At 41.8% G+C, this 13,512-nt stretch overlaps 1 protein-coding gene across 1 annotated transcript in view; it reads left to right on the forward strand.

Moving 5' to 3' along the window:
* Positions 1 to 13,512, forward strand: part of SLC44A5 (solute carrier family 44 member 5) — a 189,106-nt gene that overhangs the window by 169,708 nt on the left and 5,886 nt on the right. Inside the window, exons 18-20 of the mRNA XM_045292176.1 lie at positions 8,189 to 8,259; positions 8,393 to 8,481; positions 11,001 to 11,085. Of these exons, the coding sequence (XP_045148111.1) occupies positions 8,189 to 8,259; positions 8,393 to 8,481; positions 11,001 to 11,085 (245 nt within the window). The remainder of the gene's footprint in view (positions 1 to 8,188; positions 8,260 to 8,392; positions 8,482 to 11,000; positions 11,086 to 13,512) is intronic.

Below are 13,512 nucleotides of genomic sequence, written 5' to 3' on the forward strand. Positions count from 1 at the left end.
TTCTCTCAGGCGGTTGCCTTTGACCTACTCTAAGGATGTGTCAGACTGCTGTGTAGGCAGAGTTCCCCGTAGGCTTAGTGACCAGCAGTGGTGAGATGTTTCAGCGACTGGTGTGGGAGTGGGGCCTCTGTGAGTGCCTCCAGGCTGTTTTGACCTGGTTTGTCAGGGTACCCTTAGCAGCCCTTTTTTTGGTATAGTAATAAAAAAGAAAAAGTTAAAAATTTAAAAATATTTTTAAAAATTTGGGGAGGAAAAAGAAAAAGAATGGAGAGAGAGAAGGAAGGAGAAGCTATAAAAGAGGAGAGAAGAGAAGTGATAATAGTGAAAGTGGGAAAAGAGAAAAAGAGATAGAAAGAAAACCTATAGAAAAGGGGCAGAAGAGAAGTAATAGCAATAGTGAAAAAGGAGGAAGAAAGGGAGAGAATAAAGCACAGAAAGTAAAAGAGAAAAAAGAGGAAATCAGCAAGAGATCAAAGATCTCTTGGGGCAGGAGCACCCACTGTTCCGGCAGGTGGGTTTAGTGCAACGCTCGGGCTCCTGCAGAGAGAAGCGGGCTTGGCGCCAGTGGGAAGTGAGCAGCTCCGCTTCCCGGGCCCAGAATGGTGTGGGAGCTAGGCTACGGGGGCGGATGGCCGGCAAAAGGGGTGACGGTGGAGAGGTCCCAGGCAGCAGTGGGGGTGGATGGTCCCCCGTGAGGGTCGCCCAGGCAGCCCCCGGTAGATTTCAGGTCAGCCACCAGGGGCTTGGATGGATGGAGGGAGGGACGCGGCCCAGTGGCAGATCACTCCCACGTGGGGAGAGGGGACCTGCGGGAAGGAGAAGCTACTCTCCTAGTGGGGTCCTGCGAGTGGGCAGCTGCTGACTGGGGTCCCGCCACCACCTGTCTCGGCAGAGCAGGCAAGCGATTCTGGGCGTGGGGTCCCTGTCTGGGGATGGAGTGGGGCTAGAGCTGGTCTAGGTCGCGATGGCGGGGGCTTAGTGACCTGCGATGTCACTACGGGGCCTGGATCACCGAGGCCCCGGCTCAGGACAGATGTGTGGGGTGTGGGTGGGGTGCTTGCCTGGGCAGATATTTTACTCACAAGACTCCTACCACTCGGCTACCTGGACACCAAACCCGCCTTCTTTGAGAGAGCTCTCAAAGTCTATTAATTTGCTTTTCAATCATTTAGAATATAGCAAGTCTAGACACACACAGGAATACTATCAACTCACTTTCATGGTTACTCGTGAAGCTACTTTATTCAAATTTCTCTTCCTTCATATAACTTTGAGTTACTGTCTAGTGTCCTTTTATTGCAACTTTAAGGACACCCTTTAACCTTTATTTTATGGTATCTCACAGTAAAAGAAAATTTCTGTCTTCATTTCGTTTATCTGGCAGTGTTTATATTTTAATTTTGTTGCATTACAGTTCGGGTATGTTTCAATTTTGTTGCTGTATAGTTGACTTGATCTAGGATGAAGGAAAAGCTAATGCCTAATGGCACCGATGATCCTCACGTGTGATGATTTTCTTCGCTCTTGCCGCTTTCAAGATTTCTCCATTATCTTTGGTTTTCAAGGGTTTTATTACAATATGTTTTGGTGTGTTATCTCTGTTTTTCCTACTTTTGTTAAGACTTCATTGCACTTTTAGGGTGTGTAGATTTCCTTTCCTCAAATTCAGGATATTTGTGACTCTTTTTATTTTAAATATTCTTTTAGTTTATAATTTCTACTTCTGGGACTGCCATAATGTACACTATTAATTGGCTTGACAGCGCCCACAAGTCTCAGGCTTTGTTCACTTTCCTTCATTTTTTTCTCATTTGCTCATCAGATTTGATGGTTTCAGTTGTCCTATCTTTCATTCACTGACTTGTTTTCTTCAAGTTCAACTCTGTTGTCAAACACCCATGGATTTTTAAAATTTTACTTATTGAGTTTTTCAGGTCTAATATTCATTTTTGTCATTTTAAAATATTTTTTTTCATTTTTTTCCGAATAACTTGAGTCTCTTGCATAATTGTTCTGACTTCCTTTAGTTCTTTGCCTGTGCTTTATTTTGGTTCTTTGAACATATTTAGTAATCCTGTTTTGGAGTCTTTGTCTAGTATGTCCATCATCTGGGATTCCACTGGAACAGCATCTGTCATTTTGTTTTGTGCTTGTGAATGGGCCATACTTTTTTGCTCCTTCGTAAATATTGTTCTGGTTGAGGTTGTTATTGACACTGGAACATTTGAATACCATAATATGATAACACTGGGGTATGGTTCTTCCTCTTCCCAGAGTTTGCTGTTTTCTTGTTTATTGTGGATTGCTATAGTCCATTTGTTTACTAACACACACAATTATTTTTTCAAAGACTGTCTTCTTGATGATAGATGGATATTGAAGTCTGTTTCTTAGCTTGTGCTCAGCTAGTCTTTTGAAAGAGATTTCATTGAATGCCAAGAGGAAACAAACCAATAAACAGCAAGGAGGACCATATCTGACCTCCTCTGGCTCCCTACTGCCAAGGGACAAGGGTCAGATATTCCCCCATGCTCTCTCCTTTTTCACCTACCTTGATACCAACCATTCCTCTGTACTTCTACTGGGTTCAATAATTCATTGCAATGGGAACAGAGAACTCACAAGCAATACTCACAATTATGGGAATGTATTTAGGAAGATAACAGATTATCAAAAGTCAGAATCAATAATCAGTAAGAAGATACAGTCATTGGTCTACAGCAATGCCTTGCCTCAACCAGCAACCAAGTGCCTCTCTAGTTTTCAGCTGCTTAGCCACATGTTCCCTTGGCCTCTGCCCTTGTGGACCCAGATGCACACCTGTCCCTCTATCACAATCCCATAGCCTCCATGCTATTCCTCTTTCTCTGTCCCAGTGTCTTTGTGACACAATCTCTGATGCCTCTGGTCTCAGCCTCCACCATTTCTTTTTGTTTATCATAAATCATTTTATTGGGGGCTCTTATAATAATCCATACATCAATTGTATCAAGCACATTTGTACACATGTTGCCACCATCCTTTTCAAAATATTTTCTTTCTACTTCAGCCTTTGGTATCAGTTCCTTTTCTTCCTCTTCCCCTCCCATCCTCATGAACACTTGATAAATTATAAACTATTATTGTTTTCATATCTTACACAATCTACTATCTCCCTTCACCCATGATTCTGTTGTTCATCCCCCTCTGGGGTGGAGGAGGGTGGAGTTATACTTTATACTTCTATCCCCTTTCTCCCCCTTCAACCCTCCACTTTCTCCCTACCCACATGGTATCACTACTCCCATTACTGTTCCTGGGGGATTCATCTGTCCTGGATTCTGTGTGTCTAGGACTCTTCTCTGTACCACTGTACATGCTCTGGTCTAGCCAGATTTGTAAGGTAGATCTAGAGTCATGATGCGGGGGAAAGGGGAGGGTAGGAAGTGTTAAAGGGCTAGAGGAATGTTGTGTTTCATCAGTGCTATTGTGCACCCTGACTCATCTCTTCCTTGTGACCCTTCTGTGAGGGGAAGTCCTATTGTCCACTCTGACCCTACTCATTTGCATCAGTATGATTGTTTGGGGTTTCTGATGCCTGATACCTGATTACACAGGCTGATGTGCTTCATCCATGTGGGCTTTTTTGCTCCCTGGCTAGATGGTCGTGTGTTTAACTTAAAGCATTTAAGACCTTAGATGCTATATCTTGTAATAGCCAGACACTATCAGCTTGCTTTACCATATTTGCTTATGCACCCTTTTTGTCTTCAGCAATGTGTTGCAAAGGTGAGCATCACAGAGTGCCACGTTATTAGAACAAAGTGTTCTTGCATTGAGGGAGTACTTGAGTAGAGGCCCAATGTCCGTCTGCTCCCTTAATACTTAACATATAAATGTATATGTACATAGATCTATATTCTTTTGTTTATAAAATATTTACATATGTACATGCCTGTATTTATACCTCTATAAATGTCATTTGCCTCCTAGTTCTTTCCTCTATTTCCTTTTTATTTCCTCCCCCTCCACCTCCCACATCACTATCATTCAGCTCTCAGTGATTCCTTTTGACTATATTGCCCTTGATCATACCCCACCACAGCCTCCACCATTTCAGATAGAGATTTGGAATATCCTCTTCCAATAATCCTGGGCTTTGTCTCCCTCTGCTCCTGTTTCAAAGACAGCTCTTCCTTAAAGCCATGGAAGTGTTAACAAAAACTGACCAGTCCCTTCTATTAGAGTTACACATGACCTATTTTCATAATCTCACCCAATCATTTGGTAGGAGTTACAGTCTTGGGTAGAAAAGCCATATTAAAAAACTTTACTCCAAAAATAAATAAATGAATAAATAAAAAGAAACTTTACCACACAAATGAAGCTCTACTAGTCTTTGCAATTTGTCTCCTTGCTGGGACCCTCTTTCATCACTTAGGCTTGCACTGAGCTCAACGGTCAGCACAAGGTGAAATTATAAGGTTTGGGGGTTAATTTTTGAGAATGTATCTTGCACTAGCTTTCTCAATTCCTCCATATACGTGGTGCTCTTCAAAGCCTGAATTTCCAGCAGAAACTTTCCCTGTCCCCTCTGCCTAACTTTGAAGGACTAGAATAAGTGAAGTGGATGGGTCGTGAAAGAGAGACTGTCAGGGAGCTGCATTGGAATAGTGGCTGCAACCATGGGCTCAAATATAACAATGGTCGTGAGCAGGAGGCAGGACCAGGGATTGTTTGGTTTGGTTGTGCATCGGGGTGCTATAAATTGGAACGGACTCCAGAGCCCCCAACGGCAGCAACAATGATTGTATTCCTTACTGACACTCTTTAACAAAGCTTCAGTGTAGCTAGCCTGCCCTCTCTGCCCTGCTTGATATCCCAGGTAGTCTGAACCAAGATGATTGCCTTGCTTTAGTCTTTCAGACATCCCTTAGCAGATTAAAAGCAGAGGTACTCAACAATATATGAACACAGTTTGCTCCATTCTGTCTAGTGCCTGTGATTGGGCTCCCTCTGTAGGGTGTATGTGGTGTTAAGGTAGCCACATGCAGCCATGAAAGAGTTGGGGCAGAGTGCAGTGAAAAGTTTTCCTGTCATGTCTGCAAAATCATTGTGGAGGATCTCTCTGGCTTCCTCCAGCTTCAGTAGGGAGTAGAATCCAACTTCAGACCAACACAAGGCCAATTGCCCTAAGATAGAGGTGAGATGTGCCTCCACCCTCCGGCCTTCTTTAAATCTACTCTGACACCAACTCTTTTTCCAGGGCACTCTACCCCTCGGCTAGATTTGATAATCCGTGTGGCAATGGCCCCAAAGAACTCCCAGACAGAGCACACCACACCATTATGGGGAGTTATTATGATAGTTAACAGTTTACTACAAGTCAGGATTATAAAATATTAAGGGTATGTTCTTTGGTGCACATCAGTGCCTCTTCCTGGATGTCTGCCAAGTCTCTCTCTTGTTGTCACCCTCTCAGTCATGCAGTTCGTTGGTCTCTGCCTCCACGGACTAGGGAGTCCACCTCATTGTTTCACAGTCTGAGGGCCACAGCCTACCCACTGTCTTTGCATGGCTCCTTTGCTCTCTCCCATGATCTTTATGCTGCAGCCTCTTGTGCCTCTGGACTTCACCTCCACCACTTTAGGCAGGGGTCTTGAATGTGCTCCACAGGTAGCCCTTCTTCCTTGATGGCCCCAGGACTCTCTCCTCCTGCTGTTGAGATGCCTCATTCTTATAGCCAGGGAATGGAAGACTGACCAATCTCAGGGTTAGAGTCCTCTAAACCTTATTTGCATGGTCCCTCCTGACCATTTGATGGGAGTTATAGAGAAGAAATGGATAAAAGAACCTTGCGGTTGTGATTGCTAGGTACAGTCCAGTCAGTTCCAACTCATGGTGACCCCAGGTGCAGCAGAATGAAGCACCACTTGGTCCTGAGACTCCTCATGTTGTTCCCATGTTTGAATCCATCTTATCTTCCTCTTTTTCACGGTCCTTCTTCTTTACTAAGCATGCAGGCCTTTTCCAGGCACTGGTCTCTCCTGATAGCGTGTCCAAAGTATGTGAGGTGAAGTCTTGCTATCTGAGTTAGTTAGTTTATTGTGCCAACCTGGCCAATAAACACATGTGGGATTAATTCAAGGGCAGAGGGATAAATGGCTCAGTGAGCCTCGCCTTTCGAGTTCTCGGGTCTCTTGCTTTGTGATGGTCGCACCAGGGTACAGCTGCCTTAGCAGTTCTCTGCTTCAGCTTTCAAGACTGACTTCCTACAAGACATCCCCAAGGAGAAGCCACATGGACCTACCCTAATGCAGCCCTGGGTGCTGGAGCAGTCGTGTGGAGACCCCTGCCAGTGCTGACATGTTTACACGTTCACTGACTTGGCTTTCCTCCTACAGTCGGCACCATTGAGTCTGCTTTGTGAGATGGAGGAGGACTTTGTGGACTGGTGTTGGACATATGGGTTAATGGGTGCATATTGGACTTGTGGGCTTGGGCAGCCCTGGGTTAGGGTGTTTTCTTGATGCACAGTTAACCTTTATATAAAACTCTTTTACATGCGTTTCTGTGGATTTGTTTCTCTATAGTACCCAGACTAATACACCACCCTTGCCCCTACGAAGTACTCTGGTTGTGCTTCTTCCAGGACAGAGTTTTTGTCCTTTGGCAGTCCATGGTATGTTCCATATTATTCACCAGTACCATGATTCCAACACATAGATTCATCTTTGGTCTTCCTTACTCAGTGTCCCACTTCCACATGCATATGAGGCCATGGAAGAGAACACGGCTTGGAACTGGCACCCTTTACTCCTCAAAGAAACATCTTTGCTTCTCAACATTTTAAAGAGGTGTTGTAACAGCAGCTTGACCCAATGCAATCTGTCGTTTTATGTTTGATCTCTTGACTGCTGCTGCCATGAGCATTGACTGGAAATCCAAGCAAGACCAAATCCTTGACAACTTCGATCTTTTCTCCATTTATCATGATACTGCCCACTGGTCCAGCTGCGAGGATTTGGGTCCTCTTTCCATTGAATTGTGGTCTATACTGAAGACCACAATCCTTAACCTTCACCAGCCAGTGCTTCAAGTCTGCCTGCTTCTCTGCAAGCAAGGTTTATCATCTGCATATTGAAGGTTATTAATGGTCCTTTCTCTAAGCCTGCTGTATATTTGCTCAGTGTACAGATTGAATAAGTATGGTGAGAGGCTAAAACTCTGATGCACACTTTTCTTGATTTTAAACCATCTAATATTATGTGCCTGAGTCTTAAGTAGTTATTTTCCCCTCGCCACACTGCCTTTTTCTTGATTCATCATTCACTTATTGCCATACCTTTTGACAGGTGTCCAGAGTTCTGATACCATAGATTCTTCTGCCAGTTTCTGCTGGGTTTTGTGTGTCTGTGAGGATTTCTGGGCATGTATTTGTGAGGTGACGGTAGTGTGAAGCGGCCATCATCTGTATCTAGACCCCTAACATGCTATCTTTCACTCACTCAAAGGTTTGTTCCCTCACACTTATTTAGCTTCAGATTTCCAAATAATTCCTTTCATTATCCACCTGTGTTTTTAAACACATAGTCGCTTGCTCATTTTTATCCCCCCTTCTTAAGAAATTCACCAGATGAATCACATTTTCATGTTATCTCTGATCACCTCCCTCTCCTATACAACAGCAAAACTGAAAGAATTTAAGTCAGCGGTTCTCATCCTGTGGGTCGCAACCCCTTTGGGGGTTGAATGACCCTTTCACAGGGGTTGCCTGATTCATAACAGTAGCAAAATGACAGTTATGAAGTAGCAATGAAAATAATTTTATGGTTGGGGGTCACCGCACCATGAAGAACTGTGTTAAAGGTTCGTGGCATTAGGAAGGTTGAGAACCGCTGCTCTAAGTGAATAAAAGCCGAGAGCAAATAGCATCCTCAGAAGCCAGGGTGTCTATGGAGCTCCTTTCAGAGAAAGGCTGACACCACCACTGGCACCTGCCAATGACGGCCCTGCAATGCCATCTTCTGTTTGTTTCATTACAAATCAGTCAGAGCTTCCTCCCTGCATTCCACTTCACTCCCTGCATGTAATCATTGCCAAGTAAAATTTCTGCATAAATGCATAATAACGAACTCACTATTTACTCCAATAAGTTTCTACTAACTGTTTTAAATGCAAAATTGTTTTTTCTTTTTCTGATACTCAGAGTTGCAGTTATGGATAAAGTTACAGAATTTGTGCTAATACTGGGAAAAATTCTAGTTACTGGCAGTATAGGTAAGTAATAATAATGAAAATGGAGATAAAATTAAAGTGGAAGTAAAAATGTTAACAGTTCGAAAATGGCTCGACTCAAAGAGCTATCCTCCTTAGCAAATGTATAATGCGCATGCTTTGAATTTTAATGTAGGCGTCCTGGCCTTCCTATTCTTCACACAAAGAGTTCCAGTGATTATAAAAGGACCGACATCTTTAAATTATTACTGGGCACCTCTGCTGGTAAGAATGAACATTATTGGCTCTATGACTTATCAGAGATGGAAAAATAAAACACTAAAAGGAAAAAGAGAAAATGGATGAATAACTGTAAGAAATATTCCCATAACAAGTGTTTTAAAATCAAATGTTTTAAAAATATTTTTAGAAAGTATACTGTTATTTTATTTGTGGAGACAATCTATGTAGGATTACCTGGTTATGCTGGTATCAACAATTGTTTTAGTAACAAAACATGTATGCCCCAAATTTCATGCTTTATGATTGGATTTCATTCTAAAATATATCTAGAAGAGGATTGATTTGGGTAGATAGAAAGATTGAACTTTTTCCCCCTTAAATATGGCTACTCTTTGAGGTATATAATGTAGTCTGTATGAACGGGTAACTGAACTCACTTTTTGGACTGATTTATCATTCAACATGTGTCACAGCTTAGTGACACTTTTACCAGTGATTTTTACAGCCTTACTACAGTTGTACCCACATGAGTTTTGGCATCACGGGAGCACAATCCATGTATACAAGACTTCTTTCCCTGCTATCTTGATTGAATACAACTAAACTTGATTCAGAATTATCTGAATCACTTGTTCCCTGTCTTTCTTAGGTTGCAAAAGTGAGACACTTGCGTCTCAACCCAATTCACATGGCTGGGCTGCATGCTTCCATCTTGCAGGGAGATGTCAGGTTCCCGAGGTTTTCCTGCACCCCATAGAGTTTGCCCTCCCACACTTTAAAGGCTTCACTTTTGTGCATTGTACAACTTGATTTTCTGTGCACACTTTCTTTTGCGTCCAAGTAAATTTTCCAGAAAGAAGCCCCTGATCCTTTGGAAAGGAGATTGCCTACTTTAGGCAACTTTAAAGCAACTCTTGCTAAACGGAAATTCCCATTCATGCAGTTGTTCACATAGAAAGTTTCAGGTTGCATTAGGTTGTACAGAATGTATATACTCTCTCCACACATGAAAATAGTATAAACACGCTCAGAATTTAAGATGCAACCTTTCTTAAGTAGTGTTAGTTATTAGCTACATAATTAAATATATGAAAATTAAACTATGTAATTATATGCATAAAAAATACTCCTAAACTTGAGCTTTGTAAAACATATAAAGAAACACATAGATTATGAGTCATTGCTTTTAGAAAAATTATAGTAGTGAGTATACTATTGGGTCTTACTTATGGCCAGCCCCGCACTGGTTTATAGAGTGGGTTTTTGGAAACCACCTCCATGATAGACAGTCCTTTTTGTTTGCCGAGCAGTTTCTAGACTCTCAGGGTACAATTGTAAGGATGTGAGGATGCTGACCCAGTGACATTGGAGGCCTCCTCATACATCACTAAAGAATGCTCTGGCAAAGGGGCTGGGTTTTTGCATCCCTGTATCTAGCCGTCATTGACCACAGTCTGCTCCATGGATGAGGGCGTACACTTGGGTGAGGGAGACAGCCCCCTACAGTTACAGGAATTCCCAGTGAGGGGAGCAGCAGAGTGGTCAGCAACCTCTGTTCCCAACACCTGTGACAGAGGAATAGGGGGAGCTATGTAGTGCCCCATCATATCTATCACATCTATAAATTCGGTTAATCTTGTAATGTTATAATTAATCTCCCTCCCATCCCTTCAGTTTTTTGCAAGTGACAAAGAGAGGTGAAGTAACCTATGGAGTGAGTTCCTGAGTTGTGATTCAAACCCCAGTAGGCTGTGCTCTTAGCTCCTGTGCTTTACTGCCTCCATGATGAGCATCAGCCAGATCCTCAGTCTGTTTTGAGGAATGGCAGAAAGACGATGGGCAGGTAGTCTGTTGTTGTTGTTAGCTGCTGCCTATTTGGCCCCGAATTCACGGTGACCTCATACACAATGGAGTGAAACATTTCCCAGTCCTGTGCCAGAATCCTGGTCAGTTGGGAATGGCACCGTTACAGTCCATCAGATGTTTGTTGACTCGTTTTCTGAAGTAGATCTCCAGGCCTTTTGTTGCCCTTAGCCATCTGAATCTGGAGCCTCGGCATCAACCCGTTCAGCAGCAGAGGAGCATATGAGCCTCCAATAACAGATGGCGACTGAGTAGGAGGGACATTAGCCAGGAATTACACTTTGGCCTTTTGCATGGAAGACAAGACTTTTATCACTAATGTCTTAGAACCAACTGTTCACAAGTTTATTTCAATCCATCAGACCCTGTGTGGCGTATTAGAGTACAACTATACCCTGTAGGGTTTTCGGTGGACATTTTTTGGAAGTAGGCCACTGGGTCTTTTTGTCAGGCCATCTCTAGTGGATGCAAACATACAACTTTTCCCGTTAGTGGCTGAGCATGCTAACATTTACATCACTGAAATCTCCACCCAAAGCAAGCAAAATCCTTATCATTGAATGTTTTGTCTCTAGTGAAATCTTTTACTATACTTCGAAGTACTTCAGAGTTTTCTCACTATTACTTTGATGTGGAGACTACATGGTTGTTCCGGACATTGACAGTACATCTTTGTTTTCTTCTTTGTGCACTTTCAGACTGTCATTTTGGGATCGTTCCTAATTGCACATGGGTTCTTCACTGTCTATGCAATGTGTATTGACACGCTGTTCATCTGCTTCTGTAAGTATTCCGGGTTTCTCCCCACTCAGGGCTGCAACCGAAAGGAACAAGAGGCTGAGACCCTGTTCTTAGTCGGCTGTGTATTTGCTAGGGCCTGGGTACAAGTGAAAGACAGTGTTGTTAAGCGAATACTGCATAGTAGATGCTCTTAAAACCTCAACAGCTGAGAGAATGGGGTTTGCAAGGCACAATCGGCTATCATAGGAATCTGTGGCTTCATGACATGGTGCTAGCATGAAACTTTTTTTTCATTTCTTTGTACTTTCACCTTTACATTCATGATGGGTTTTTATTATGATGTTTAACAGAACTAAGGCTATAACTAAGCCTTAGAAACTAGTTTACCTGAGGAGAGCCTTTGCAATTCCGATAAAGTTAAATAGCTTGGGTTTTAAAGGCACCTGGGTTGACTCCCATTAGGCAGCACAATAGCAAACATGACAGAGTCAGAGAAGAGCAGGTCTATGAAGTGACTGGGTTGGTTCTGATTCTTATCCTGTCAAGATTTTTTTCATGTTCCCTCACTAATTTATACACTGTGCCACTAAGTAGTAAATGCAACTCACATAGAATGAATATGTTTACTTTTAGAACTGCAATCTTAAAACCTAGTGCTGCTTGGGAGCTTGAGCTGACCCTGACCTTGGCCAACATAGAGAGGGTAGAATCAGTTGATGAAAGAACGGAACTTGTTAGCCTAAAGCTAAGCACCCAAAGAAACTCTTTTCAGGACACATTACTATTAAGAACAGCAGAGAAAAAGTAACTATTACAAGACATTATTGAATGATTCACTTTTATGAAAGTTTTTTTTTTTTTAGAGTTTTCCGGAGCACCAACATTACATTAGGATCAGAAGAGAAAATACTAACCAAACAGAGCTATATCCAAGTCAGAATATATTAGAGAGGAGTCTGGCCTTTTTCCCTGAGGCTTTCTACCCCCTTAAAGAGTTACACCCTCAGAAACCCACAGGGGCAGTTCAACCCTGTCTTATAGGGTGGCCATTAATCGGTGTCAACTGGGTGGCAGTGAGGGAAGGAGTGTGTGATGTAAAAAAATCTATTTTCAATAACTGGACAAAGAAATAAGAAGAATTACGTTCACTTGTTAGTTCTTTCTTTACTTGCCTGCAAATAGCGTTGTATCGTAGAATCTTCTCCCCGTGCCTTCATGGTCTCCTACAAAACCCCACATGGACAAACTACAGCTCAAGTATGGGGAAGAACAACAGGGCTCTCTAGCACAGAGATCTCATCTCTCATTTGCAATTCTAAACTTGGAGCAAGACTTACAAATCCCACTGATGAATGTATTCCAATTTCCCCCCCAAGATATTTCATAATATGTGTACTGGTAAGATAGAGGGCTATCCATCCATCTGCTTAGTGGTGTGAATCAGCCAGACACTCTGCAGAAGGAAAATTAAAACTGTCTGCTCCTGTAAACATTAGCCCTTCTGGAAACCCAAGGGTTGTCCTAGCGGGTTTCTGTGGGTCAGGATTGACAAAATGGCAGTGGATTTGATTGGGTAATCACAGGAAATATTCAGATAGCTACAGTTGCTAGTCTTTGGAAGTCTTGGCAAATTATAAATTAGCAATAGATTTTAAATATGGGCAGTATGAAATGTTTTCCACCCCTCTTTATTATTCAGTTAGCAACTTTATTCAAAACCAGGTGCAATTTTAGCTTTATTCAACACATTGAGTGTTGAACATGACTAATTTTCTTCCTGAGACTATTGATTTTTTTATAATAAAGACCAAGGGAAACCATATTGTATTTTTATTCCCCTTTTTATTATTATTATAAGTTACATTTTTACCTAGCCTATTATATTATCTTGGATGTAAGAAAGCTTTTTTAAACCTTTGTAAATATAAACATATATAAGTGATTATTAAACACTTGTAATAAAAATATTGATCCTTTTAATTTATAAGGCACTTAGAATACTGGACCCTGGGTGGAGAAAAAACAATAGTTGTACTTAATGATTAAGGTGATCCAAACCACATTACCTAACAATACTTCAATGTAATAATAATGATACTGGCTATATAAATATGATTAAGGACAAAAGAACAAAAATGTTCCATGTTCATCATATACCTTCTGAAGCTTTTCATCTTGTAGGTGAAGAAGGTCATTATGAGATCTAATATAAAAATCTATTAAACTAGTAAGTCAACTGTTCCCTAAAATGTATGATGACTAATAAGTTATATTTACCTTGTGAATCTCTGATGATCCTATATGGCCTTCATATGCTATTTCTTCATACACTATTTCTTTATGAAGTCGTAATAAATAAACGCAACAAGTGATATACAGTGAACCCTCGTTTATCGCGGTTAATCGGTTCTAGACCCTACCGTGATAAATGAAATTCCGCGAAGTAGGATTCCTTATTTGTAAATCAAA

The sequence above is a fragment of the Echinops telfairi genome, unplaced genomic scaffold (assembly GCF_000313985.2).
Source record: "Echinops telfairi isolate 266 unplaced genomic scaffold, ASM31398v2 ScPeMD7_443;HRSCAF=831, whole genome shotgun sequence".
Classification (NCBI taxonomy): Eukaryota; Metazoa; Chordata; class Mammalia; order Afrosoricida; family Tenrecidae; genus Echinops; species Echinops telfairi.